This window comes from Prunus mume, linkage group LG2, assembly GCF_029339155.1.
Source record: "Prunus mume cultivar Tortuosa linkage group LG2, ASM2933915v1, whole genome shotgun sequence".
Lineage (NCBI taxonomy): Eukaryota > Viridiplantae > Streptophyta > Magnoliopsida > Rosales > Rosaceae > Prunus > Prunus mume.
The window spans coordinates 5,143,990-5,168,697 of record NC_142699.1 but is presented as its reverse complement, the minus strand read 5'-3'; the positions used below and the strand labels follow the sequence as shown (position 1 = coordinate 5,168,697).

The following is a 24,708-nucleotide window of genomic DNA, read 5'->3' as shown; positions in this document are numbered from 1 at the left end:
ATCTTGCATTCAAGTCCCAATAATATCCGTGTGTGCGAATTTCTACCCTCCCCTTTCTAACTTTTGGCCAAAGAAAGCTTCAAGTTCATTAGCCAAACAAGACTGATAGAATTGGTTCTCTTTCTTTCATTTTTTTGGGTTAGAAAGGTTTGGAATGCCAGTAAACAGCTCCCTTCTTTAATTAAGGAAAGAAACACCAACAAAATTATAAATATTTGAATCCATGTACAAGGTAAAACTAATTTGTTTTATTATAAAATTATGATAATAAGTAAATTCAGTAAAAGAAAGAAAACAACCACCACCCCCAGGCAAAAATTGGGATAGCCAAAAGAGAAAATGCATACAAGCAGGCAACAGGCCCAACACAAGAAGGCCAACATCAGCCTCAAAGGCTAGGAGAAACATACTAATAGCAAAAAGAAACCTAAGTCATATTACATCAACAACTCACAATCAGACTAACAAGGAAGGAATATAGGTCAAGTTTGGGATTGCTGTCACTTTTAAAAAAAAGTTGATTCTGTTGTGCTTTGAAAATAATTAGCTATAAAGTAAGGCAGCTCCATGTTTGGTAAACAATATTTTTAAAGTGATGTTAGTACAAAAAACAGTGTAAAAAACGTTTGGTAAATTTGAATATAAAATTATGTGAATAATGACTAAAATAGACATGATATTGAAAGTGTTATGTACTAATCATGTGGTGATAGTGATGGTAATGGAGTGGAGGTGGTGGTGGTGGTGATGAAGGTGGAGTTGGTGGTGGTGGAGGTGGTGGAGGAGGAGGATGTGGTGGTGGTAGTGGTGGCGGTGACGGTTGTTGTGTATGTAGTGAATGTGGTGGTGCAAGTGGTGGAAATAGAGGTGGTGTCATTTTATAAAATGAATTATGGTATTTTGGGAATTAAAAAAATCCATTAAAGGTTCATCTTTGCTTATTTTGAAAGCAACTTTGAAAAGCAACCTAGAACCTGCTTTTAAAAGTTGCTGCCAAAAGGCCACTACTTTCAAAATAATCGGGATATTTCATTTTTACCAAACATCTTAAACTGATTAACTTTAAAGTGAAGCAAGTTTTTGGCGAAAAAAAAAAAAGCAATCCCAAACGGGCCCATAGCAAAAAGCAGAGGTAGCCAATAGCAGCAAGTGGCAGAAGCCTTCAAACCACTGGAAGGCAATGGAAACCAGCCAAAGAAAGCAGAAGAGACCTCCAGCAAAACTGGAGCCAACAATTACCAATCTATGTTCATTTAGTATCTCTGTTCAACACTTTAACAAAATTTGTGGTATCGCTATATCCATATCATGTCGTAACTCTTGTTCTGTACCAGCTCACTAGAGATAATCAGGCAACCATCATATTCTGATACCTCTGTGGCACTATTGTCACTTCTCATTACCTGACAATAAGAAATTGCATATCAGTCTCCAAGTCTAAATTGATTGAAACTATCATTTTATAATTCAAATTAGACATGAGATAGTTGGACAAAGAAATCACTAACACTTTGAATGGAAAAGCGGCAAACAATTACTGCTGAGCTGAGATCACTGGTTTGGAAGTTGCCTCCTTTGCTATTTGAATTTGAGCTCTCTGTGCCTGTTCACAAAAAGTTCAATTACACAGAAAGTGCCAAAAGGACCGTCTTTCACAGGATCACCATTTGAACTATATATTACCTCTTTTTCCCAATCCAATCTCATGGTGATAATGACTAATATCAAGGTCTGAACCACAGTTCCACTGATCATTCCAGTCCACAATCCCTACTTATTCGTTTAAACCACATGCAAGATCAAGAAATCAGATTAGATTCTCAATTTTGCATAACATTTGGAGCAATAAGTGAGAAATTTCTCACTTAAACTTAACTATGCAGTTAAAACATTCCATAATTGCAGTTTATTCAACAATAATGAGCCACCATGTACATTTCTAACTTTCTACAGTTTAATTAAAACCATGATGATTGAAAATCTGAAGCATGTGTGACTCTTCAGATACTCAAATCAACACATATGTCCAAATGCGGTGGTATGTACAGGATAGGTATATACCTTAAAACCAAACAACAGCAACCACCCCAAAACAACACCAGCAGGAACTCCTACAAGGTAGTAGCTACCAATATTTATAGTAGCTACTATTGCTTGCCAACCAGATCCGACTGCTACGCCTGTAAAGCAACATATGACCACAAATGCTTCGGTCAGAGACTAGACATGAATTTCAAACCACAGAAATCTATATATACTGCTTCTTTCTAGTTTCTCACCTGAGAGCGCTGGTTGAATGCAATTAAGGAGAATGGTAAATGCCAACAAGACTGATAATTCATTGACCATTGTGATAACAGAACTACTTGAGGTAAAGATCATTGCAAGCCTTTCATTAAAGGCTATAATTATTAACCAAAATTGAACTCCCACAGCTAGGGAGGTTAAGACTGCAACAGTGGTTGCAAATTTCGCAGCTTTTGTATTGCCTGCACCAAGTTCATTTGCTACGCGCACTCTGGAACAATAAGGGAAAAGTAATTTAGATTTCTTGCATGGGTGCAATAAAATGTAAAAGAAACATGCATATATGCAGGTTTATATGCTAATATAACTGTTCTGATAATCATAAAGGTTCTTGTAGTAGATCATAATGACATTATCAATCAGGAAAGTACCAGTGTAGTGTCAAAGTTGCTAAGAAAAACTTCATGTATAACATTATTTGCTTGATACTCTTGTTCCAAAAGTGTAAAGTGAAAGGCCATAAATCCTATCTGGAACATTCAAAATATTATGAGGCCAAATGTAGACCACAGAAAAGTACAGACAGATCCATCTCATCCACTTCCATAGCTTTTAACTAATTCCTAAGTCCAAAGAGACTTACAACCAGTAACATACCCAGTTGCCGCCAAAAATCCCAGCGGAATCATGGATTCCCAAGCATAGATAGTTATGCTGCAAAAAGAGAATAATGGAATTTACAGAAAAGTAATGCACAATTAGTATTGTATATTGATTTAAACAATTATAAAAAAAAATTGAAGCACGTTATAGAAAATTAGAAACACTGACCAGATGGAAAGGGCATCAACTGCAATCTCAGTATTGTTGAAATATCCAGAAACTATCACCAAAACTCTATAATAGAAATTCTCCAACCTGAAACATAGCATGCATATATTTAAATTCAACCAGTTATTAAATATATGAATATACCTGCATAGAGAGAGAGAGAGAGAGAGAGAGAGAGAGAGAGCACATACAAGAGCATGACCCCAGAAGCCAGAGACAGCTTAAAGAAATCCCAGAGCCCAAAAAACGCTTGAGTTGAAAAACCAGTCCAAGTTTCGGAGCATCCACCAGAAACAGTGTATGCAAAAAATGCCACAACCGATGCCCACCAAGCAAAACCAATGGTAAGAGTAGTCCCCACGATCCCAATCCCCAGCCTGAATACAAAAAACCAACTCACAAACACATGGAGTGCCAGAACCCCTCCACACACGCAAGCTATTACCCCCATCTTCAGCTGGCTCTGCAAGAATCTCTGCAAGGTCAGCTGAAATGGGAAGCTCAAGTGAAACGGAATCGACCACAACGCCACCAAACCAGTCCGCTCGGCCACCGCCTCCGACTGTCCCATGAGCTTCAACAATGGCGTAGCGAACACAAACAAGGGCAATAGCAACAAAGAGCAGAGAAACAAAACTACCCAAGAACGCTGCATGTATATGCCCAACATATGGTACTGCTTAGCCCCATAGGCCTGGCCGCACAGTGTCTCAAGCGCACTTGCCATGCCTAGCTAGACAAAACCCAACAAAACAAACCCAACAAAGCAAAACATATTTAAACAAACAAAAATGCGGAATTGGGTTCTGATATTTCACATTCGTAGCATTAAGTGGCGTTACCATGAACCCGAAGGTGATGGCGATGATGACGGTGTTGACGATGGAGATGGCGGCGAGGTCGAGGCCACTGAGGTGGCCGGCGAAGGACTGGGTGATGACGGTGACGGAAAACAGGGCAATGCGGCTGAAGATGGACGGGGCTGCTACTTGCCATAATCTCTTTGACTCCAGCCATGTCCGTTTGATCAGATTGCCGTCTTCTTCTGCGTCTTCTTGTTGGTGTTGGTGGGGAGGGAGTAACAGAGTGAGAGGGTGCTCCTCTCCCTCCCTCTCTGCTCTCATTGTCGTGACCCTCTGTTTTTGGAGGGTGCTCCTCTCCCTCAATGTAGCCACACATTAAATTATGCCACGTGTTAGATTAATTAAACCATGGTTAACTTGCCTTTCGTGTAAGGAGTGGCTCACTAACTATCCTAATCCACTTGTGCGAATATATGAAAATTAATGATCAATTAGCTTAACCTGCATAATTAACTCTTTGTTTTGTATTTGTGGAACTATTGTTATGTTTATGGATGTCAAGTATTGAAAACGATGATAATTATATATCTTGGATCATAGTGGTGAGCAAAAATACTTTCATCCTAATCACAGTCTAAAAATTTGATAATTTCGCCGAAATATCTGTGAAATAATCGTTTTTTTGGGGTTTCGAAATTTTAGCACAATTCCAATTATATATCGTGATTTTTTTCGATATTTTCGTCGATAATTTCGAGGATATTTCGGGGAAGATATTTTCTTTCAAATGGCAGCTGCAAATGGTCAACATATCGCGATATTATCGATAATATCGCGATATGAACTTTCAAAAATGAAGTAATTCGCTTGAACGTCGCACACAGGGTTTCATTTAATCATGAACAAGAAATTTCAGAACACTCAGATCCCTCAAGAACTAAATCAACCCCCATATCCATATAAAATGAAAGAAACAGAAAAGCAGAGAGTGTAGCAGAGAAAATGCTCACCAGATCATCCTCGGAGCTCAGGGTTTTTGGGGTTTGTGGGTTTCAGATCTAAGAGAGTGAGTGTCGTAGTCTGTGTCTTCCTCGGTGCAATGTCTGAGAGTGAGAGAGTGATGGAAGCTACCACAGGACAGAGAAGGAAAAGATTAAAAATAGTGTGCAGATGAAATGGACAAAGGTGGGGCCCTTATATACCATAATCTAACTGTCCCGAAAATGCCCATTCTGCAATGCCCGAACATCGCACACAAGGGTTCGAACCCCTCCCCACTTTGTGATTACTATCTATCAAATTTGGTATTTATAACTCTTCCAAGGTTTCTCAAAAATATAAAATAATTACTTATTGTTCTATATTGTTGATCAAATATTTAATTACTTAATATAATTTTTTTTCTTTCCTATTTAATCCATTTAATGTTATTGTTTATTTTATTATTCATTATAAGTACTTACATTACTAAATTCCCCTTCAAATTGTTGCTTAATTACTTAAATCTCTATGATCATTTTCTTTATTTCCTATTTAATTCTTCTTTGGATAACTTTATTTATGTTCTTAGTTAATTTTCAATCTTCACTATTATTTTTTATACAAATTTATAAATAAACCCAATCCTAAACATGTATTTATAAAAAAACTCAAACACTATTTAAACATAGAAACACACCAAAATCAACAATTGTATATTTTTTGGGTGTGTTTATAAATGGGTTTTGAGTGTGTGTAATGATGAGTTTTAGATGTGTTTATAAAGTGTTTTGGGTGTTGGGTTTTTTTATAATTTCAGCCCCCATTTTGGGTGTTTTAGTGAAACTCCCTATTTTTTAAGCATGGTAAAGTGCTTAATTTTCATGAAAAATCAAGTTGGTTTACATCTTTTATTATTTTTCAATTTGTGATAAATAATCAATATAAGAACATGTACCATGTCATGATGTCCAGTGAATAACGTGAAATAAAGTTACTCATGTATCTTACCATGCAACTTATAAAGTGTAAAATATTGTAGTAAAAATGATAAATAAATTACTAGAGAGTGTTTAATTTTCTTTCATTAATTACTCTAGATTTTCTAAGTCACAAAGTTTGTCAGCTTGCAATATAATCAACTTAAATCACTCAAACATGCTATGCAATGCATTTCCTTCCAATCTTTTGTGTTAAAATAATAGATGATTGACTAAATAAACTTTTTACAAAGTTTCATTAAAAATTTCCATGTATTTATAACAATTTCCGTGGTTTTTATCCAATTTTTATCGATATCGATATGTTCCCGATATTTTCATTGATATTTCCATGTTTTTGAACCACCGATATTTCCGAAAACCCTCGATATTTAAGACCTTGATCCTAATAAATGTTAATTAAGGAGGGAATAGTGAGGCTACACTAGAGTTAAGGAGTGTTGCTTTCATGAGTTTAAAATAGAGATATGATTTTCCTACTCTATTTTTCTTCACTTACACTCATTTTTGCTTTTTATACTTTTTAATCAATTTTGTTCTTTCTCTTTCCTATTCTACTATTACCCTACATTAATTTCTTTTTACTTCACTTTTATATATATATTTTTTTCTTTATACTTAATTTTCCAACTTGCACTCTATTTTCAATTTTTTTTCTTCCTCAAATCAAGTAAGAAATTAAGTTTTTTTTCCCCCTTTAAAAAAGAAGTGGGGAAATCAGCTCCCTTAATTATTTAACTAGAGAGCATCCTACCTGCCATGCATGTGTTTCTAAACATTGCATGTCTCACATCTGTCAAGGACAAGGAAGACCTAACATCAGTGGCGACGCCACATGAAGTGCACAAAAGTTGTTCGATAAATGACCTAACATAAGATGAGACCCAAAACTCCATCACATCTTCAACACTATCAACACAAAAATATAGTGGATTGATTGCGTATTTATTCAGTGACGGAGCCATCTAAGGACCGGGGTAAATGGTCAAAATATGCATTTAATTAAATGATCAAAATAAAAATTCAATTCAACACATAAGTTTAATGAAAATTATTAAAACTTATCGAATGTTAGACAATAAAATGCATAAAGTCCAAAACGTACGTGCAAATAAATTAGTAAAAGACGTTTCATACGCAATTACATTATTGTGATCTATGTATAGTTTTTTTGTACAAGAAACCGTCCACAAATGGGAAAGCAGGTAATAACTATAATTCTGCAGGGGTGAGAGCTGCCGAAAAGAATCCCAGCCGTTGAATTAACGTATTATAATCCAACGAAAGTTCGATATGCACACCTATAAGATGGTGCTCAAGATGTTTGGCAATTCGTGTCTAAGCTGAAGTTCATCTTGACCATTTAGGAATATAGGGAGCCACTTAGCAGACTGTTTGGGAATGCGTTTGAGATTGTCTTTGTGGTCAACGTAATACAGCCCGAACTTTTGCGTATAGCCCATCCCCCATTCAAAATTATCAAATGGGGTCCAATAAAAATACCCCTTTACATTCACACCCTTCTCCATATTGCCTTGTTGATCCAGAATAAATGCGTAAGAACGCTTTGAATTCTATGAGTATCCCTTAGTGCTCCATCAAGCCCATTCTCCTCTTCCTCCACCTCACTGATTCGGTTTTCAGAAATGTAAATCTTAGGGTTCTGGTAGTTTTGCTTCATGAACACCAAAAGTTTCTCCAAACCTTGTGGATAACTATAGATCATGAAGCTTCCTTTAGCCGGAGGACCAATTTGATCTCCATCTATATTTTCAACCAATGACAAAGCCAAAGCATCGTTGCGGTAGCACATTGCCTTGTTTGGACTCATTGGGTCGTGTTTAGCATACCTTGCGGTATAATAATTGATCCCAATAAAATCAAAGGATCCCTTGATCAATTTCTTCTCTTCCTTGGTGAATTTGGGTACCCTTTCCTTGACCAAAACTCTCATACTCTTCGGATATTGGCCCGACACCAATGGTTCCAAGTTGAAAGTCCAAAACTCTTTTTGCTGCTGCTCTGTCTAGGAGTGATTCTGAATGAGGCTCAGCATATTGCCCTACAAGACTAATTCCAATTTGTCCACGTTGCGTTTCTTGAAACTTTTCTCTGTAGAGCCTAACCGCTGTGGCATGGGCAAGAAGAAGGTTATGGGTCACAGTGTAAGGCTCAGTAGAAGAATTCCCACTTGTGAATGGAAATAAGGATGGTACAGAACACCTACCGGGTGGAGAAACCCCGCTATATCATACCCCATTACGGCGATAATATACGGTTCGTTGATTGTAATCCAATTCTTGACCCTATCTCCAAATGTTTTAAAACAAATTTCACAATAGTCCTTGAAATCGTTCACAATTGACCGATTCAAGAAGCCTCCATACTTGTCCTCCATGGCCTGTGGTACATAGGGTGTGAGGCCATTTTTGATTACTTCATCAATCAGGTTATTGTAGTAATCAATACCCTCTTGGTTTATTCCTCCACTCAAGGTTCCGTTAGGAAGAATCCTAGTCCAGGAGATGGAGAATCTGTACGAATCGACTCCGAGGTCCTTCACAGCCTTCACATCTTCCTTGTATCGTTTACGAATCGATGGCTGTGAACAAGTTAGAGTGGTCATATATTATTTCTGATTTTTTCTCAATGAAGTGGTCCCAAACACTTGGTCCTCTTCCTCCTCCTTTTGTTGAGCCTTCTATTTGTGCAGCAGAAGTGGAGACTCCAAAAGCAAAATCTCTAGGGAAGTGAGACCTCTTGACTTGCAATTCTTTAGGATTCAATGCATTGAGCAAATATTCCTCTAGATCAGCAGTCACAGAAACTAATTGTGACAAAAAGGCAATCAAAACAATGGCACACACACCATGTGAAACCATTAAAAATGGTGGTGAGAATGTCATGACTTTTGATCAATATTGTGATACAACCATTTGAAGCAATTGCTACTACATAGCAACAAGGATATACTTCCTCTTTAACAAGAAACAAGACCACAATTTTTGTGCAAAATGAGATCATGTTTTTTATGGATCAGCACTATAATAGGAGGCAGGTATTTGGGAGGTCCTGGGAAATCCTTCGGTAGCTGGGCTGCATGGTGTGCATGGGAGGTGACTATATTAGGCTATATATGTATAATGAGCCCTAAAATTGATGAGTGGTGTTCAAGACTAAGGGACACTTAATTTCATGGTTAATCTTTCTTCGGCCTCAAACAATCCACATGTTATTATTTAATTCTTGAGCATAAAAGTTTTGCCCCTCGGAACTAGGTTTCAAATTGGGCTGGGCTGGAGCTTGAGAAGATGGGCTTGAATTGAGAATTACTTAAAAAGTTGGGTGGGCAACGGTTCCGTCCCTATTTGAATTTATGGAGAAATAGACAATTTCATTAGATAATTTGCAATAATACAGTGAATAGTCCAAAAATGTAAAATTAAAGCGGAAAAAAGCCGCACAAACAATTACAAAAACCTATGCCAAACCCAAAATATTTGAAGATGTTGATATTTGAGAAGGTAGTTCTATTCACCTAGTTACTTACCACGGCCCAGAGCACATGCTGGTCAACCAAGGTCGATTAAATCGTTAATCATAATCAAGCAATAAATTAAAACAATAGTTTTTTAATTACAACTGACATGGCCATCAGTAGAAACGATTGAAACATTATTAATCATCCTTCGATCGATGCTTTGTGAATGCTTTGCGCTATGCAAATGCAGAAGAGCAAGGAGCGGAATGATTTTAGTGGTCAAACTAATCTCTTTATTATTTAACTAAATTATATGTTCCATTAGCTGCCAAATCTGCCATTGATAATTTGATTGGTAATTAGGGGTGTACAAGATTCAATCTAATCCGTTCAAACAGATCAGTCCAATTTAATCTAATTTAATTTTAATCTGTTTCAAAGATTTGACGGATTATATTGGCTCTATAATTTTTAAAACCGACATGATTGGATCGGATGACGGATTTGCTTATGAGAATCCAATCCAATCAAGTTAGTTTTATGCTTATTTTGCTCTTGTAGGTATTTGTTGTTGGAAATGTTATGAATATTTTAAGTCATTTAATGAAGTTATGTTTAATATATTACTAGTCTCTCAAGCACTTCCGCGCCTGTTAGAGGTTTTTATTAAAAAAATTAAAATTTATTTTAGAATTAAAAAAAGATAATGAGTAGTTATGTTCCATAAAAATTTGATCAATTATCTGATTTTTCTTTTAATTTTAATTTTTTTAATATGAAAACATGTGAATTTACCATATTGTCCTCATTTAATTAATAATTTCAATCTTAATATTTGCATTAACTAAGGTCATTTTCTGGTATTTTGAATGTTTTACCATTCTCTGCCTTTTGCTTTATATATATAGATATAATCAAAACAATTTTCTCTAATATTTTATTTATATTTTGCATTCTATTAATATGTTTGATTATATTAAAAATAATAAATGTTTAATATTTTATTATTGTCTTTTTCTATTATCAAAACTGATCATCCAATCTAATCCAATCTAATATCAATTGGATCTAAAGAAATTGGATTTAAACATTTAATATGAATGGATCGAATTGAAAAAATACAATCCAATCTATATTGAATCGAATGCAAATTGACTAAATTATATTGATTTCGATCTGACCTTCACCCTTATTGGTAATTACATCACATGTTAATGTGAATGTAGTTATTAAAATGTGTATGTTACGGAAATTTAGTGCATGTTGGCAGAATAAATAAATAAGCTATAAGATGTCATACCATTAGTTGGCCTGTTTTTTATTTTCTTTGGTCAGATCATTATTTGGCTTATCCCATCCAGGGGACACATCAGTTGAATATATATCCTTCACATTTCTTTTCCCACCTTCGTTATCAAAGTTTTGTTTGTCTCTTCAGTTCAGAGCAATTTATTATTTTGTTTTTCAGAATTATATGTCTTTCTTTAGTCGGTGATGATTGGTTGTTTTTTTTTTTTGGTCAACGATGATGGTTGGTTGTTATATACTAATTATATTAAGGATATATACATGGTAGTGGTGGGCAAGAAAAAGTATTATGTTTATCTTCCATTTTCTCTGTGTAGTAGAGCCAAAAATCGTTCAAGTCGTTAAAACTGGCTAAATTAAATTAATTTGGGCGGTTTGGTTCGAAATTAATTTTGTACTTGGTTGGTATTTTAGTATTATTTAGGATTCACTATGTAAGGGGCAAACCACCCGATGTCACTTTTGTTTGGGAACTGATGTATGGTTTTATTGTGGTTGATATTTGCGTTCAATGTTTAAGGGTTTGATTTGGTTTGGTTTATCCCTTCGCTAGCTAATGTTTTTGTCTCATTACCTTTTTTTTTCTTGTAAGATTTTAAAGAGGCAGTTTTTGCACATCCAACACCATCTTTCTTACACATATACATTATTGAAGAGCATCTTTGGCAGAGTTGCTATACTTTGCTCTTTAGCCATTTTGGCTAGAATGAGGGCAAAACGCAGCTTCAGCAAACTTACTATTTGGCTCTTTATTTTGGAGAACTCCCTGCTTGAGTTTGGTAACTCTCTACATTTAGAGAGGAGGAAAGAGAAATAGAGGGTTCTACATTTCTTTTTCTTCTCTCTCTCAAGGCTCACAACCCGCTCTCACCTCTTACTTTTTGTTTTTTTATAATGAACTTTTAATTTAGAAAGGAGAAGAGAGAAATAATAAAATATTAGAGATTAGCCAAAACACTTTTTAAGTAATTTGCTATAATGACTTTCCAGCTATTTTAACTACAATTTAAAGACTCTCCTGAAGATGCTATACTGTATTTTTTCATGACAATATTTTGACAAAGCTTATTTTACTATTAAGCGGAGTCTAAGGGAAAGGATTGTAAATGCATGCATATGTTATGTAGATGGGCACCCACCATGCCTTCCACCTTTGGTTTTTCTTTGTTTTTGTTTCTCTTTTGTTTTCAATACTAAATGCATGTAATCTTTGATAACTTGCAAACGCATGTAACTCGTGACTTTTAATTTTCTTTCCTTATTATAAGTCTATATATAAAAAGGGTTTTGCCAACATGACATATATAAAATTAAAAGTAAAATGTAATTATATACTATATTAGCAAGAGTTGCTTTTTTTTTTAATCAGCAAACAAAGAAAAAAAAACAGAGTAGGTAGGTTTTTATTATTATTATTTTTTCTGGTCTCATAGTGACACTCTGGCCCCAATTAATGCCATGTGGATGTTGAGGGATAATATGAGTTCTTCCGAAGCCATCATTCATGAACGGCAACCTCAGAAGAAGAAAAATTATTCAACAAGTGGATTACTGGATATATATGTTAAGCTACGTACCATAAGTAGGTCCAAGCAGTCGCTGTTGAATATCATAATATATGATTATTCCCAGACATATAAAAATGTCCAAAACCTCCTACTTGCTGTAATTTTATAAATTCAATAGTGGGTTTAAGTATATGTCTCTTTCAATTTTTTTTAAAAAGAGACCAATGATGTGATGTTGCGATCGCAAATGCGTGTATGCTTAAGATCTCAACGTTAATTCAGAAGAAGAATGTTAGGTTTTATAGCCACGTTTGAGCATTGTCTTGAACTAATTTAGAAATTCATGAATCGCACAAATTACCAAGTGATTAACAGGTACTTAAGGCTCAGATTTACGTTAATACCTAGTGCTACATGTCCTCTATGCCTTCCCTTCAAAGTTCAGCAATTGACTTCACCTTTATAGTCTTTTAGGGTATTTGCTATATATTTAAGCGGTTCTATGTCTTTGTTTTGTTGGGCTTATTGACTTTATTTGTTGACCGAAGATATACCAAAGGAGCAAGCAAACTTTGTTTGGTTGAATATATATGGACGTACTCCCAAACAGATGCTCAAGAAAACTTTTATGAGATTAATTTGTTGCAAACTTCATTTTGATCACAATCAAAGACTTATAAGGGCACAGTTCTTTTTCATGAAGTTGAGAAATATACAGTTGAAAAAATGTGAACAATATAGATTATAGAGGAAGGATTTGGAAAATGTAAATTAAAATTTTCATGAAATTATGTTCCCCAACTAAATTGAAACAAATACTACTAACCAAAGGCCTAGTTAGTAGCACAAATTTATACTTGACTAACCTCCTTAAATCACATGGGGTTAAGTAAGATATGCGAAGGAATGATGCGATAGCGTCAAAACATGACAATCTGCCGTGGGAAAGGTTGCTAGTTGCTTAATTTATATTATATATTTCATAGAACAGCAATAGAGCACTAGAATGCAAAAATAAAAGAAATTTCCCCCGATGATGGCTTGCAAAAGTGGGTAATTTTTGCTCATTTTCGTCATGTGATTATGTATTATAAAGGTGGTTGCCCAATAATGTATGCTTGGTGGTGATGAGCATCCAGTGTGGACTCATCCCCCCAATAAAAAAACCAAAAGAAAAGAGACCCAAGACTTGTAGGTTTGCAGCCTTTGCATTCAAAAGTCGCTAATCAATATTTTTTTTAGTAATTAATGACAACTAAAAGAATTTACTTTAGAGCTCTCAAGTTCAATTATTATGTCACTGCCAAAGTTGAAAATATTTTAATAAAGACTTGGAAACTTGCAAGAGCTTCTTAGTTCCTTCATTTACGAGTACAAATATAGGCTGCCGGTCCATTCATTCTATCCATCTGTTGTGTAGCATTTGCTCCAAGAGGGAGTGAGAGTCATAGGGCACATTTGTTCGAATCCCCCATAACAAGGATGAGTTACCCCTACTACTCTCCTCCACCACCTTCGCCACCTCTGCCATGCTCTCCTCCACCACCACCGCCACCTGCCCCATGTAACCCTGTAAGCTCACCACCGCCACCTCATCACCACCACCACCACCATCACCACCATCCACCAAAACACTACAATAGCCATCCACCGCCACCACCATCCCCATCACCACCGCTACCTCCGCCACCTCACCACCACCATGATTATCCGAAGCCACCAACTGGGTCACCACCACCACCCCACCATCATGACTATCCTAAACCTCCACCTCCTTCTCCTACACCCCCACATCACCATGACTATCCTAAACCACCACCTCCTTGTCCTCCACCACCACATCACCATGACTATCCTAAACCTCCAACTTATTCACCACCCTCAGTTCCAGCACAACCACCAACCAAACATGAGGCTCCACCACCTCACTCACATGTCTATCCACCAAAACCTTCCTATGGCTCTGCTCCACCACCAAAACCATACCACCACACGGCTCCACCACCTGAACATGTACATCCACCAAAGCCCAGCCTTCCACCACCACAATCACCTCCGAAAGCTTATCCACCAAAGAGCAACCAACCTCCAGTCCACCCTCCAAAATCATCACCACCAAGCCACCCTCCAAAGCCATACCCTCCCAAATCCTCACCACCAAAAAGTCAACCTCCAGTCCACCCTCCAAAGCCCTACCCTCCCAAATCATCACCGCCACAAAGCAGCCACCCTCCAGTACAACCACCAAAGCCATACCCTCCAAAATCATCACCACCAAAGCCCAGTCACCCTCCAAAGCCTTACCCTCCCAAATCATCGCCCCCCAAAGCATCACCTCCAAAAAACACCTACCCTCCAAAGGCAGCGCCACCAAAATCCGCATACCCACCAAAGGGTGCGACCCCACCTGCATTCCCTCCTGGTTACTACACTCCTCCTACCCCTTTCAACGCGGTCCCACCTTCATCTGAAATCGTGGCACCGCCATCAGGGAAAAACCACACCACTGTCATCGCGGTGTGCGTCTCCCTGGGTGGCGCCTTCTTCCTTGCCTTCCTCTTAGTCGGCCTCTTCTGCTTCGCCAAGAAGAAGAAGAAGAGAGTGATGGTTCCTGCAGCAGTTCCTTGTATTGAGGAAGAAGAACATCAACCAGAAGCAGTGCCAGCAGTAGGAGGAGGCGCATATGGTGCTGCGCCACCTCCAGTACCGGTTCCTGTAGAGCAACACGGATATGGTGGTGGTGGCGGTGCAGCTGAGATCGGGCCTTCTGGGCCGACAGCTTATGCTCCTCCTGGTCATCATCCAAGTTATTGATAATGCCACATCATTCTCGGTTGCAATATTCGTACACGTTCAGTGTGATTTCATTGCATTATTCTTTAGGGTTTGTAATAAAGTTTGGTCGATTTGTTGATTTTTTTATATAGTATTTATTCATGTTGTGTGGATCGTCAAAGGAGAGGAATGTGGTGGCCATTGGCCAGCTAATAAGAAGGGGTGTCCTATGATTCTATGAAGGCAAAGGCCAAATTTGTTCATGTAAAGTGCTATATATATTGTGGATTATAATAAGTTCATCATCAACAATCATTACAGTGAGTCAGTGACAGACAAGAAGTGCATGTGTTATTAATTGAAATTATATGCTACACTTGCTTGCTCTCAATTAACTTTAATTTGCACTATTATATGATTTATACATTTGACGTGTATCATAACACCTACATTGAACATACGTCGCATTTAGGGCTTGTTTGTTAATGCCAAAAATACTTTCAGATAATTGAAAGCATTTTTATATTATTTAGCTGGATTAGACAAAAAGTGTCTGTTGAATTTGTACAAGTGTTTGTACGATTTTGTAAAGAAACAACTTGTAGATGCTCATAAGATGCTTCTTGAAGAAACACTTTTAAGTAACCGTACGTAATCAGTAGTTAAATTTCAAATAAATTTATTATTTTCTATTTATACAAGCATTACTAACAAAAGTCTTACATATATAAACACTTCTACACTAATTTATAAGTAGCAAAAAATGAGATTGTGAATAACCTCATAGAATAAGACCATAAGCATTAAGATAAAGACAAGAGCAGTTTTCCTGCCAAATTAAATTATTCCTTCGCTGTAATCGATTGGGGTTAAGACAAAATAAGTAGTTAAAAAGAGCACGTAAATCTGAGGCAAAAAATTGTTTTAGGGGATATCACTTGATTTGGACAGTCGTAATTGGCGTGGAAATTATTATATTTTACTGGAGATTTGCAAAAGAATATTATAAGTTAATGAAGTTTACATTGAAAATTCTCTTGCAATCATAGCTTAGGCGGCTTAATGTATACAGTAAAAAAATAAAAATAAAAAGATAAAACTAAGAAAAGGATAATATGCCTGCACAGCTAGATATCGAGATGTACAGGCAGAATTTGGTAAGATCGTGTCAAAAAAGTCTAGTTCTTTTTCTAAGTATGGCTTTTTTTTCAACTCTCTCTCATGAGCACATTTGACGTACATACATGCACTTGACTTTTCTTTTAAGAAAGAAAAAAAAGGAAAAAGGAAATTGCACATGGATTTTTTTTACTTTTTTGTATCATAAAGGTTTTAGTATCCCGATCTAACTAAAATTGTTAACAGCATCTTCAACTAATATGTCAATTTGTAACTTCGAACATATAATCTGTTTGTGTTTTTTTTTTCTTCATTATTATTCCGTATTTATTGAGATTTCAGATGAATTTTTTTATGTGAACAACATTGGAGGGTGGATGATCAAAACACACAGATTCAGATGCAAAATGTTGATTACTCTTGACCAATTAAACTCGGGCCAGAGGCTGATAATATAGAGATAGGACACTTGTCATCATGAATTATTGACAAGTGTCATTAACAGTATAAGGAGCTAACTAATCTTCTAATAAAAACTCTCATTATCAGAAATAAGAAAAATCAAGAGCTAAGCTTCTTCTTCTTCTACAAGTCTCACTGTAATTCTTTTTTGTTTTCAGAGGCGTGCCTGGAATTGGCGGTTGCGTTGGGCGGAGGATGGTTTATCTGGGACGTTTTCCAAAAAATTATATGTTAAGTTATTAACGACAGATATTAAGGGGGAAAAGAAATTGGGGGTTTCACTAAAACACCCAAAAATGGGGCTGAAATTATAAAAAAACCCAACACCAAAAACACTTTATAAACACACCCAAAACCCATCATTACACACTCTCAAAACCCATTTATAAACACACCCAAAAAGTTGACTTTGTGGTTGATTTTGGGTGTGTTTCTATGTTTAAATAGTGCTTGGGTTTTTTTATAAATACATGCCGGTGACAAATCGCACTCATGGCTGCAGAAACCATGCTAACTGTCAATCAATTTATTATGGCTTGAATTCACGGACTCAACTTTTATAATATATGATTATATGTCTAGGTTGATTGATCGTGTTCATTATTTTTTTTTAGGGAGTTTCACTAAAACATCCAAAATGGGGCTGAAATTATAAAAAAACCCAACACTCAAAACACTTTATAAACACACTCAAAACTCATCATTACACACACTCAAAACTCATTTATAAACACACCTAAAAAATATACAATTGTTGATTTTGAGTGTGTTTCTATGTTTAAATAGTATTTGGGTTTTTTTATAAATATATGTCTAGGATTGAGTTTATTTATAAATTTGTATTTTTGTTATTATTATCAAATGTCTCCATGATTTTAATTTTGATAAAGTGTTACACATTTAAATTGCATTTAGCAGTTTCATTATAAATAAATAAAAAATTACATTTGGCAGGTTTTTTTAATAATTAATTGAGGAGGGAGATTTGGACTTGAGATTTTTTTTCTTCTTTTATAAAAGCGATATTGAGGGAAGAGAGAATCGAATTTAAGACATGCATGGGTAAATACTCTTAACCACTTGAGTTTTTTTGTATCAGAAACTTGAGATATTTTTTAACATTATGAAGAGAAGTACCACTTAAAAGCTAGTTAGTGTATTTGAGGTTGAAATATTGAAAGGTTTATCATTAACATTGTTACTGTACAATTACATGTAGCTTGCTCAAATTCAGTCCTCTCCTTGTGCAATTACATGTACCTTGCACCCCCAAGTATGTTCGAGTTCCCTTTACTTCTGTTTTTGGGTGCAATGGGGGCCGAAGCCCAACAGGAGGAGAAACTAGACAGAGAAGGCCCTGCTGAAGAAAGTCTCCAAGCATGATTTGTGTCGAAAATTAATGTCCAAATCCAAGTTAAAGCCCATCTTGAAAAGTCGATCAGCAACACACACATACTTTGATTGGAGATGGGGAATTAGTTAGTTGTTCCAAGGCCTGGCTCTCCAACTCCAATCCAAGTGTTAATTGATGACAGATTTTGCCTTGACGGTTTCTCTCAAACAACAAATTAAGCCCAATGGTTCTAGACGTCGATCGACAAACCCAGATCACAGGTTACTATCACATGCAGATAAAGACAACAGAAAAGCATTCTGAAAACATAATCCAAGACAAATGATCTCCTGTTCATGAGGAGAATCACATTGGGTCAACTGTTAACAGTTATTTTCATTAGCTAAATCCCAATTAGTTAGGGTCTTTGATTCATAATAATATTTGGACACACTACAGTAAACCCCCCAACTTATAAGGTCATTTACGAGTCCATACCCCAACTTATAAGATGATTTTTCAGAGGTGAAAGAAATTGGGAGGAAGGGGGAGAGAGAATCTGGGTAGGGTTTTAATTTTTAATTTTTAATTTTTAATTTAATATGATTTAAAAATTATTTTTAACATGTACATAATTTTTTATTAGTTTTTTGTCCACGTGGAAGTCCACGTCATCAAAAAAGGGGTCCCACAAATGCCACGTATGCACATGGATTTCATGTGGAATCGATAACAGAGGCGATCTGTAATTTTTTGCGACGTTGTGTATGTACCCATAAATGTCCCCAAAATTGGATATGGACTTATAAATGACCCTATAAGTTGGGGAATTTACTGTAGTTTGTCCATAATATTTTGACAAAGCCAAAAGGATGCAACCTATGCCGCGTGGTATGAGTTTTTGTTTTTGTTTTTTATCTTTTGGTTATGGGCAATAAATAGAAAAGCATCTTTTTGGTACTGGTTGAGCATGGTTTGGTTTGTACTATATTTTACCAAGAAAAGGATTTGAGGTTTTTTATTGGCAAAAACACAAGTAGGTCCGGACAGTGGGGAAAGTGGAAAGTTGAAATTTTGGTGTAAACTGTATTGGAAGATATGATATCTTATATCAGTTTTCAATTCTTGACCTAAAAGTCATAAAATTAAAACATCTAGACGCAACCAAAAAACAATATTATCTCTTTAATAAAATAAACACAACTTCAACAGAGCAGTCCAACTACACGACCAAAGAACCCCGCAAACTAAAATCATAATAATACTAGCCCCTTGGCACATGCGTGTGAGCATGTGCCAATTGATTTTTTATTTTATTTTTAAAATTAAGAAAATATAACATGAGTAGTTATATTCCATAAAAGTAGGACTTATTATCTGATTTTGTTTTTAATTTTAATTTTTTTTAATATGAAAATATGTGAATTTACCATTTATCCTCGTTCAATTAATAATTTCAATTCTTAATGTTTGAATTAACCAAGGATATTTTCTGGTATTTTGAATATTTCACCATTCTCTGTCTTTTACTTTATATATATAGATTTACATCCTGATTAATTTATATCCATACTTTGATGTAATTTTGCGCCTTCCATATATATATTTTTCTTTTATTTTTTACTCAAGGTCGCCTTCCATCTTGTTAGTGGTCAATCAAAATCAAAATCCATTTTGCACTACTAGTGGAGGGTCATCATATTTATACATTAATATATCAAAACCAGGAGATATTTATTGGTTATCTGCGACCAGATATAAAGAAAAAACAAGAAAGAGGGGGACTAGCCAACAACTAGGCATGACACAATCAGTCAGTGCATGATTGACCGTCTATATGAAACAGGCGTGACACAATCAAGCACAAAACATATCCAGTCATATCCAAAAATACCACTTCTTTTGGTTGGAATGTTAGACTTGAAGAAGGGACCACATAAAACGTTGAAAGGTAGCATTTGACATGTGAATGCATGACTAATTGAGTTTTTAGAGTTAGCAATTAATCATGCACCAATATAAAACTAATCGTAGCACCCCTCGAGCTTTCTCACACCTCATGTACTCACACATGAAGTGAGGATTGTAAGAAAGAGGCTAGCGCTAGTGCAAATAACAATTCCTTCGATGAATTTAAGATGGAGCCCCCTTTATTATCATTATATTAACAAAATTCTAGCAGCCATGAGCCTTTCTGGGTAGACCAATGATTGGAGTGGATTTGATTTGCCAGTAAAGCTAGCTTTTCAGTGTATTAAAAGTATGCAAAGATATTTTTTTTGGATCTCTATCCTCTGCATTTAGAGATGATGCATTAACCACATTTCATAAAATTTAAATCATTCAAATAATCCAACGTTTATGAATATTCCACATCACTTACAATAAATTTGTTTCACTTTTTATAAAACTGACGTCGTTACCTCTATCTTCCTCTCCCCACTCCCCTCTCTCAACTCCTCTACCTCGGTTCTTCCTCTGTTCTTTTTAATCTTTTTTTTTTTCCAGCTTCTTCTTCTAGTTTAATGTATAGTAATTAAAGATGGGTATTGTAAACCCTCCATTCCTCAATCAGAATAGCAATCAGTTAGGTAATTTTCTAATAAATTTCGGCTGATGACTACATATTGCATTACCAATCAATTGTTGCAGTGTATTTAGAATTTGACTACAGATTGCAATAGCAATCAATTGCAGGAGCAGCAAATTATAGGTACCATATTTTGGCATGTGTTAGAGATGAGATTCTCAATAGGGTAACATTAGTCAATATGCGCAAACAACAATATGCCGGCGATATAATATGTATAACAAAGTGCATATGCAGAGCAGAGACTTTGAATATCCAATAATCGACTCTTGCCGTGGTTTTGATAGGTATATCCATTGCTTTAACTCTTGCTTTTGTCACCCTTTTGTGTCGTTATTTACATTGTTATTCCATCACACACAGTCCAGCCGTTTGCTCTCCTAGCTACCTGTACTAATTAATCCTCAATATTAATGTACACACATCCATCATTCTACTAAGTTTGTATTAATTAACGTACATATACACATATATATATATATATATATATATATATATTGCTAATAACGTCTAGTTTAGTAAAAAAATGTTTTTGATTTGCAAACTAATTATATTGTGTCTCATGTTTGAAATCCCATATAACCCTATAGACTATCGCTTGCATTCCAAAAAAGAAAAAACACACATTCATACATTAGCATGACACATCAACCAAAATCTTAAATTTTGGTTAGTTGGCCAGTCTTGCATTTCATTCTACTTCTTTTGATAAAAATAAATTACTTCAAATTTGAATAGATTATTTTTATCATCAATGACGGTAAGTTTTCAGTTCTAATAACTTTCAAACTTGGAAGCAAAATGACCTTTTTTTCGTGCAAGGTGGACATTTGCATGATCTCAAATTAACGAATAACATACAGAATCCCTCTAACTTGAATTTTATAATTAAAAGTGAGAACAATTAATTTTCAAAGATGTGCACACATTGACTATTCAATAATCTTACCCAACAGATTTGACGACTCCTATACTTTTGATATGCCTAGTTTGTCTTTTCATCCGTTGCCTATATAGCCCCCAATCGAGTTACCTTTTACTAGTTATAAGCAACGGAGAATCTATCTCAGATGTGTATTCCGTTTACGACATCAGTTTAGGTTAAAATACCGATGTTTATGAGGCTTTCTTGTATGCAAATCGCGATGGATATTGATTTCCGATGCCAAAAAGCATCAAGGGTGTTAGTTGTAACATAACAACTGATGCTTTTGTTGTCTTATTATATCATTATATTTGAAAGTATTGATGTGGTTTATGATATAACATCGTTGATGCATATTGTGGTTATAGGCATCATTTTTACTAGATTTTATGTTGTGGTTTTATATATCCAACATCAATTTTTTTAATTAGTCAATTTCATGATTGATCCAATTAAATACAACAATATATTTCTTCATTTATGAGCCTTGGCATTTGAGTACAAAATAGAAATATAGTATAGCATACCAGATAAAAGTATTTTTTTTTAAAACCCTTTGTTAAAATTATCATAATTAATTCTATTCTATGCATTCATTATACTTCTTTTGATGCAAATAAATTACTTCAAATTTGAATAAATTCTTTGTATCAGCTCAAATGACGGTAAGTTTTTAGTTCTACCAATAATTTTCAAACATGAAATCAAAATGACCCTTTTTTCTGCAAGGTACATATTTGCATGATCCCAAATTAACTAATAAAATACAGAATTCCTCTAACTTTGATCACTCTTAAATTTATTTTTAAAGGGGTGAAAAAAAAATACACAATTGAGAACACATTTTTCTTTTTCTGAATATTAAACTATAAGAGAAAGAGAGGGTTTCTCACATACACTACTAATGTTATAAGAGTTCAAACCTGAAACCATTAATTTTCAAATCAAGATCCTTTTTCACTATGCTATCTCATCAGTGAGAACCTCTTTGCAATACGGCAAACGTGCACACATGGAATATTCAATAATCTCACCCAACAGATTTGACGATTCCACTTTTAATATCATATATAGTTTGTCTTTTCCAATTTTGTCACACTCCTATGTCGCTATCAACAGCTCCATCATTTCACTCCTACAAAGCCAGACTACTTCTTGCTCTCCCCTACCTCCTGAAACATACCAAATCCATCAATTATTGCTAAATTACCACGCAAATGGAAGCCAGTCATGAAGAAAAACGCAACGCCTCCTTGAAGAGAGCCCTTCTCATACTAAGCTGCGTACTCTTATCAATAGGCACATGCGGAGGCCCTTTGATAATGCGCCTCTACTTCATCCATGGAGGTAATCGTGTCTGGCTTTCCAGCTGGCTGGAAACCGGAGGCTGGCCAATCATCTTTATCCCCATAGCCCTAGCTTATTACCACCGCCGCACCACTGAAGGCCCTTCGACAAAACTCTTCTTCATGAAGCTCCCACTCTTCATAGCTTCCGGGGTCATCGGCCTAATTACCGGCCTTGACGACTACCTCTATGCCTACGGAGTGGCTCGCCTTCCGGTCTCCACGTCAGCCCTAATCATCGCTGCCCAGCTGGCTTTCACTGCCCTTTTTGCATTTCTTCTTGTGAAGCAGAAGTTCACTTCTTACTCCACAAACGCCGTGGTCTTATTGACTATTGGCGCGGCCGTTTTGGGGTTGAACACCAGCGCCGATCGGCCAAAGGGTGAGTCGGATAAGCAGTATATTGCCGGGTTTTTGATGACAGTGGCGGCGGCGGCTTTGTACGGGTTTGTGTTGCCGTTGGTGGAGTTGACATACAAGAAGGCCAAGCAGACCATTACTTATGCTTTGGTTCTTGAGATTCAAATGGTTATGTGTTTGTTTGCTACTATTTTCTGCACTGTGGGGATGCTTATCGACAATGACTTCAAGGTTAGTGTTAATACTAGTCATCCTGCATTCTAACTCTACTTGATTGATTCTAAATTTCACAAGACAAGGTTTCTCTCATACTTCAATATTGTTGTAATAATGTAAAATTTTATTAATTTTTAATTACGGTAAAGAGCCTAGCCTCGAATATAACCAAACGGTAAACTTTTAGAACTGCGAGAGGAGATAAGCTTTTTGTTTTTTGGGTAATATAGGGAGCAAATTCCAAACCAAAGAGCTTACACTGAAACGAATCTAAGTCTCAAGAGACGATTCTTATCATCATCTAAAATAGACTGCGATAGGAGATAAGCTTTGGCTAGCTAGCTTGCAGGTTTAAGTCAAACAAAAGCCCACAAGTTCTCCTTTTGGCCTTTTCCTTGGAGTATATCGCAAAAGGTTAAAAATAGAATGTTGTAATGGATGATGATAATAATAATGATAGACACACACAAAATAATGAAAAAAAATAGATTGCTTCAGAATTAAATAAATCTAAAATTATAAGTACCAACTGATGAATACCATTTATTTTGAACAAATTGTCATGTCATCTGTCCCATTATAATAGAGAAACTTTTCTAATGCCTAGGATATTTTCTAATAAATGATCTTATATATTGATTGTTTTTAGGTTATTCCAAGAGAAGCAAGAAATTTCGGGCTTGGGGAAGGCACCTACTATGTGGTGCTTGTATTGAGTGCAATAGTTGGCAAACTTTCTTTCTGGGAGCCATAGGAGTCATCTTCTGTGCCTCATCCTTACTCTCTGGTATTGTAATTGCGGTTCTGCTCCCAATTACAGAGATTCTAGCTGTCATTTTTTACCACGAAAAATTTCAAGCAGAAAAAGGGGTTGCTCTCGCACTCTCTCTGTGGGGTTTTGTCTCATATTTCTATGGTGAGATAAAATACAGCAAGCAAAGAGAAAATGAAAAGAAAAATGAAAAAGAAAGAGAAATAGAAATAGAAATAGAAAAGAAAGACACCCCAGAAACAGCAGACGTTTCTCGACTCGATCCCTAGGCCATGAAAACGCAAGCTGTTGTCTCATGTCTTCTTTTTTGTTGGAGTTTCTGAAGGAGGGAAAAGGGAACACGTCATATGGACGGCAACACTCAATTTATCATTTATGTACTGTTTGTTTTATTGTTATTTTCCGATGATATTCATATCTTTGTCGAGTTGAAAATTATTAGTTAGTAATTAAAGATTGTATGTACATAGAAAAGGGAACATGTCGTCATCCTCTTAAGCTTTAATTATTGTACATGTGTTTGATTATGAAAACAAATCTCAGCCATCCCAATACTTTATCAAAACAGCAGGCCATGCCTCACCAACTCATTACTCGTGTACTTAAGGAACGAGATAAGAGGAGAGAGTGTGTATGCGTGTGTGCGCGCTTAT

General features: G+C 35.8%; 3 protein-coding genes and 1 pseudogene across 4 annotated transcripts; 2 read left to right on the top strand and 2 right to left on the bottom strand.

Moving 5' to 3' along the window:
• Positions 1-1,117: 1,117 nt before the first annotated feature.
• On the bottom strand, positions 1,118-5,045 carry LOC103319589 (protein DETOXIFICATION 27-like). Of its 2 annotated transcripts, XM_008221143.2 has the most exons (10): positions 4,892-5,045; positions 3,921-4,239; positions 3,270-3,811; positions 3,079-3,165; positions 2,905-2,961; positions 2,280-2,518; positions 2,062-2,180; positions 1,684-1,770; positions 1,509-1,603; positions 1,118-1,403 (listed from the first exon to the last, which is right to left on the bottom strand). In XM_008221143.2, exons 1-9 carry the CDS (start codon positions 4,897-4,899, stop codon positions 1,535-1,537), a joined length of 1,527 nt encoding a protein of 508 aa, XP_008219365.2. In that variant the 5' UTR covers positions 4,900-5,045; the 3' UTR covers positions 1,118-1,403; positions 1,509-1,534. The 2 variants fall into 2 exon arrangements, with proteins under 2 accessions (XP_008219365.2, XP_008219363.3); XM_008221141.3 differs by having other exon boundaries at positions 3,270-3,807; positions 3,921-5,039.
• Positions 5,046-6,972: 1,927 nt separating this feature from the next.
• Positions 6,973-8,876, bottom strand: LOC103319630 (beta-glucosidase 24 pseudogene; annotated as a pseudogene).
• Positions 8,877-13,543: 4,667 nt separating this feature from the next.
• LOC103319631 (uncharacterized) lies at positions 13,544-15,247 on the top strand. Its single transcript, XM_008221192.2, has one exon. It carries the CDS (start codon positions 13,640-13,642, stop codon positions 14,969-14,971), a length of 1,332 nt encoding a protein of 443 aa, XP_008219414.2. The 5' UTR covers positions 13,544-13,639; the 3' UTR covers positions 14,972-15,247.
• A 7,252-nt stretch (positions 15,248-22,499) lies between these two features.
• On the top strand, positions 22,500-24,230 carry LOC103319590 (purine permease 1-like). Its single transcript, XM_008221144.3, has 2 exons — positions 22,500-23,298; positions 23,933-24,230. The coding sequence occupies exons 1-2, from the start codon at positions 22,579-22,581 to the stop codon at positions 24,035-24,037; spliced, it is 825 nt and encodes a 274-aa protein (XP_008219366.2). The 5' UTR covers positions 22,500-22,578; the 3' UTR covers positions 24,038-24,230.
• The last annotated feature ends 478 nt before the right edge of the window (positions 24,231-24,708 follow it).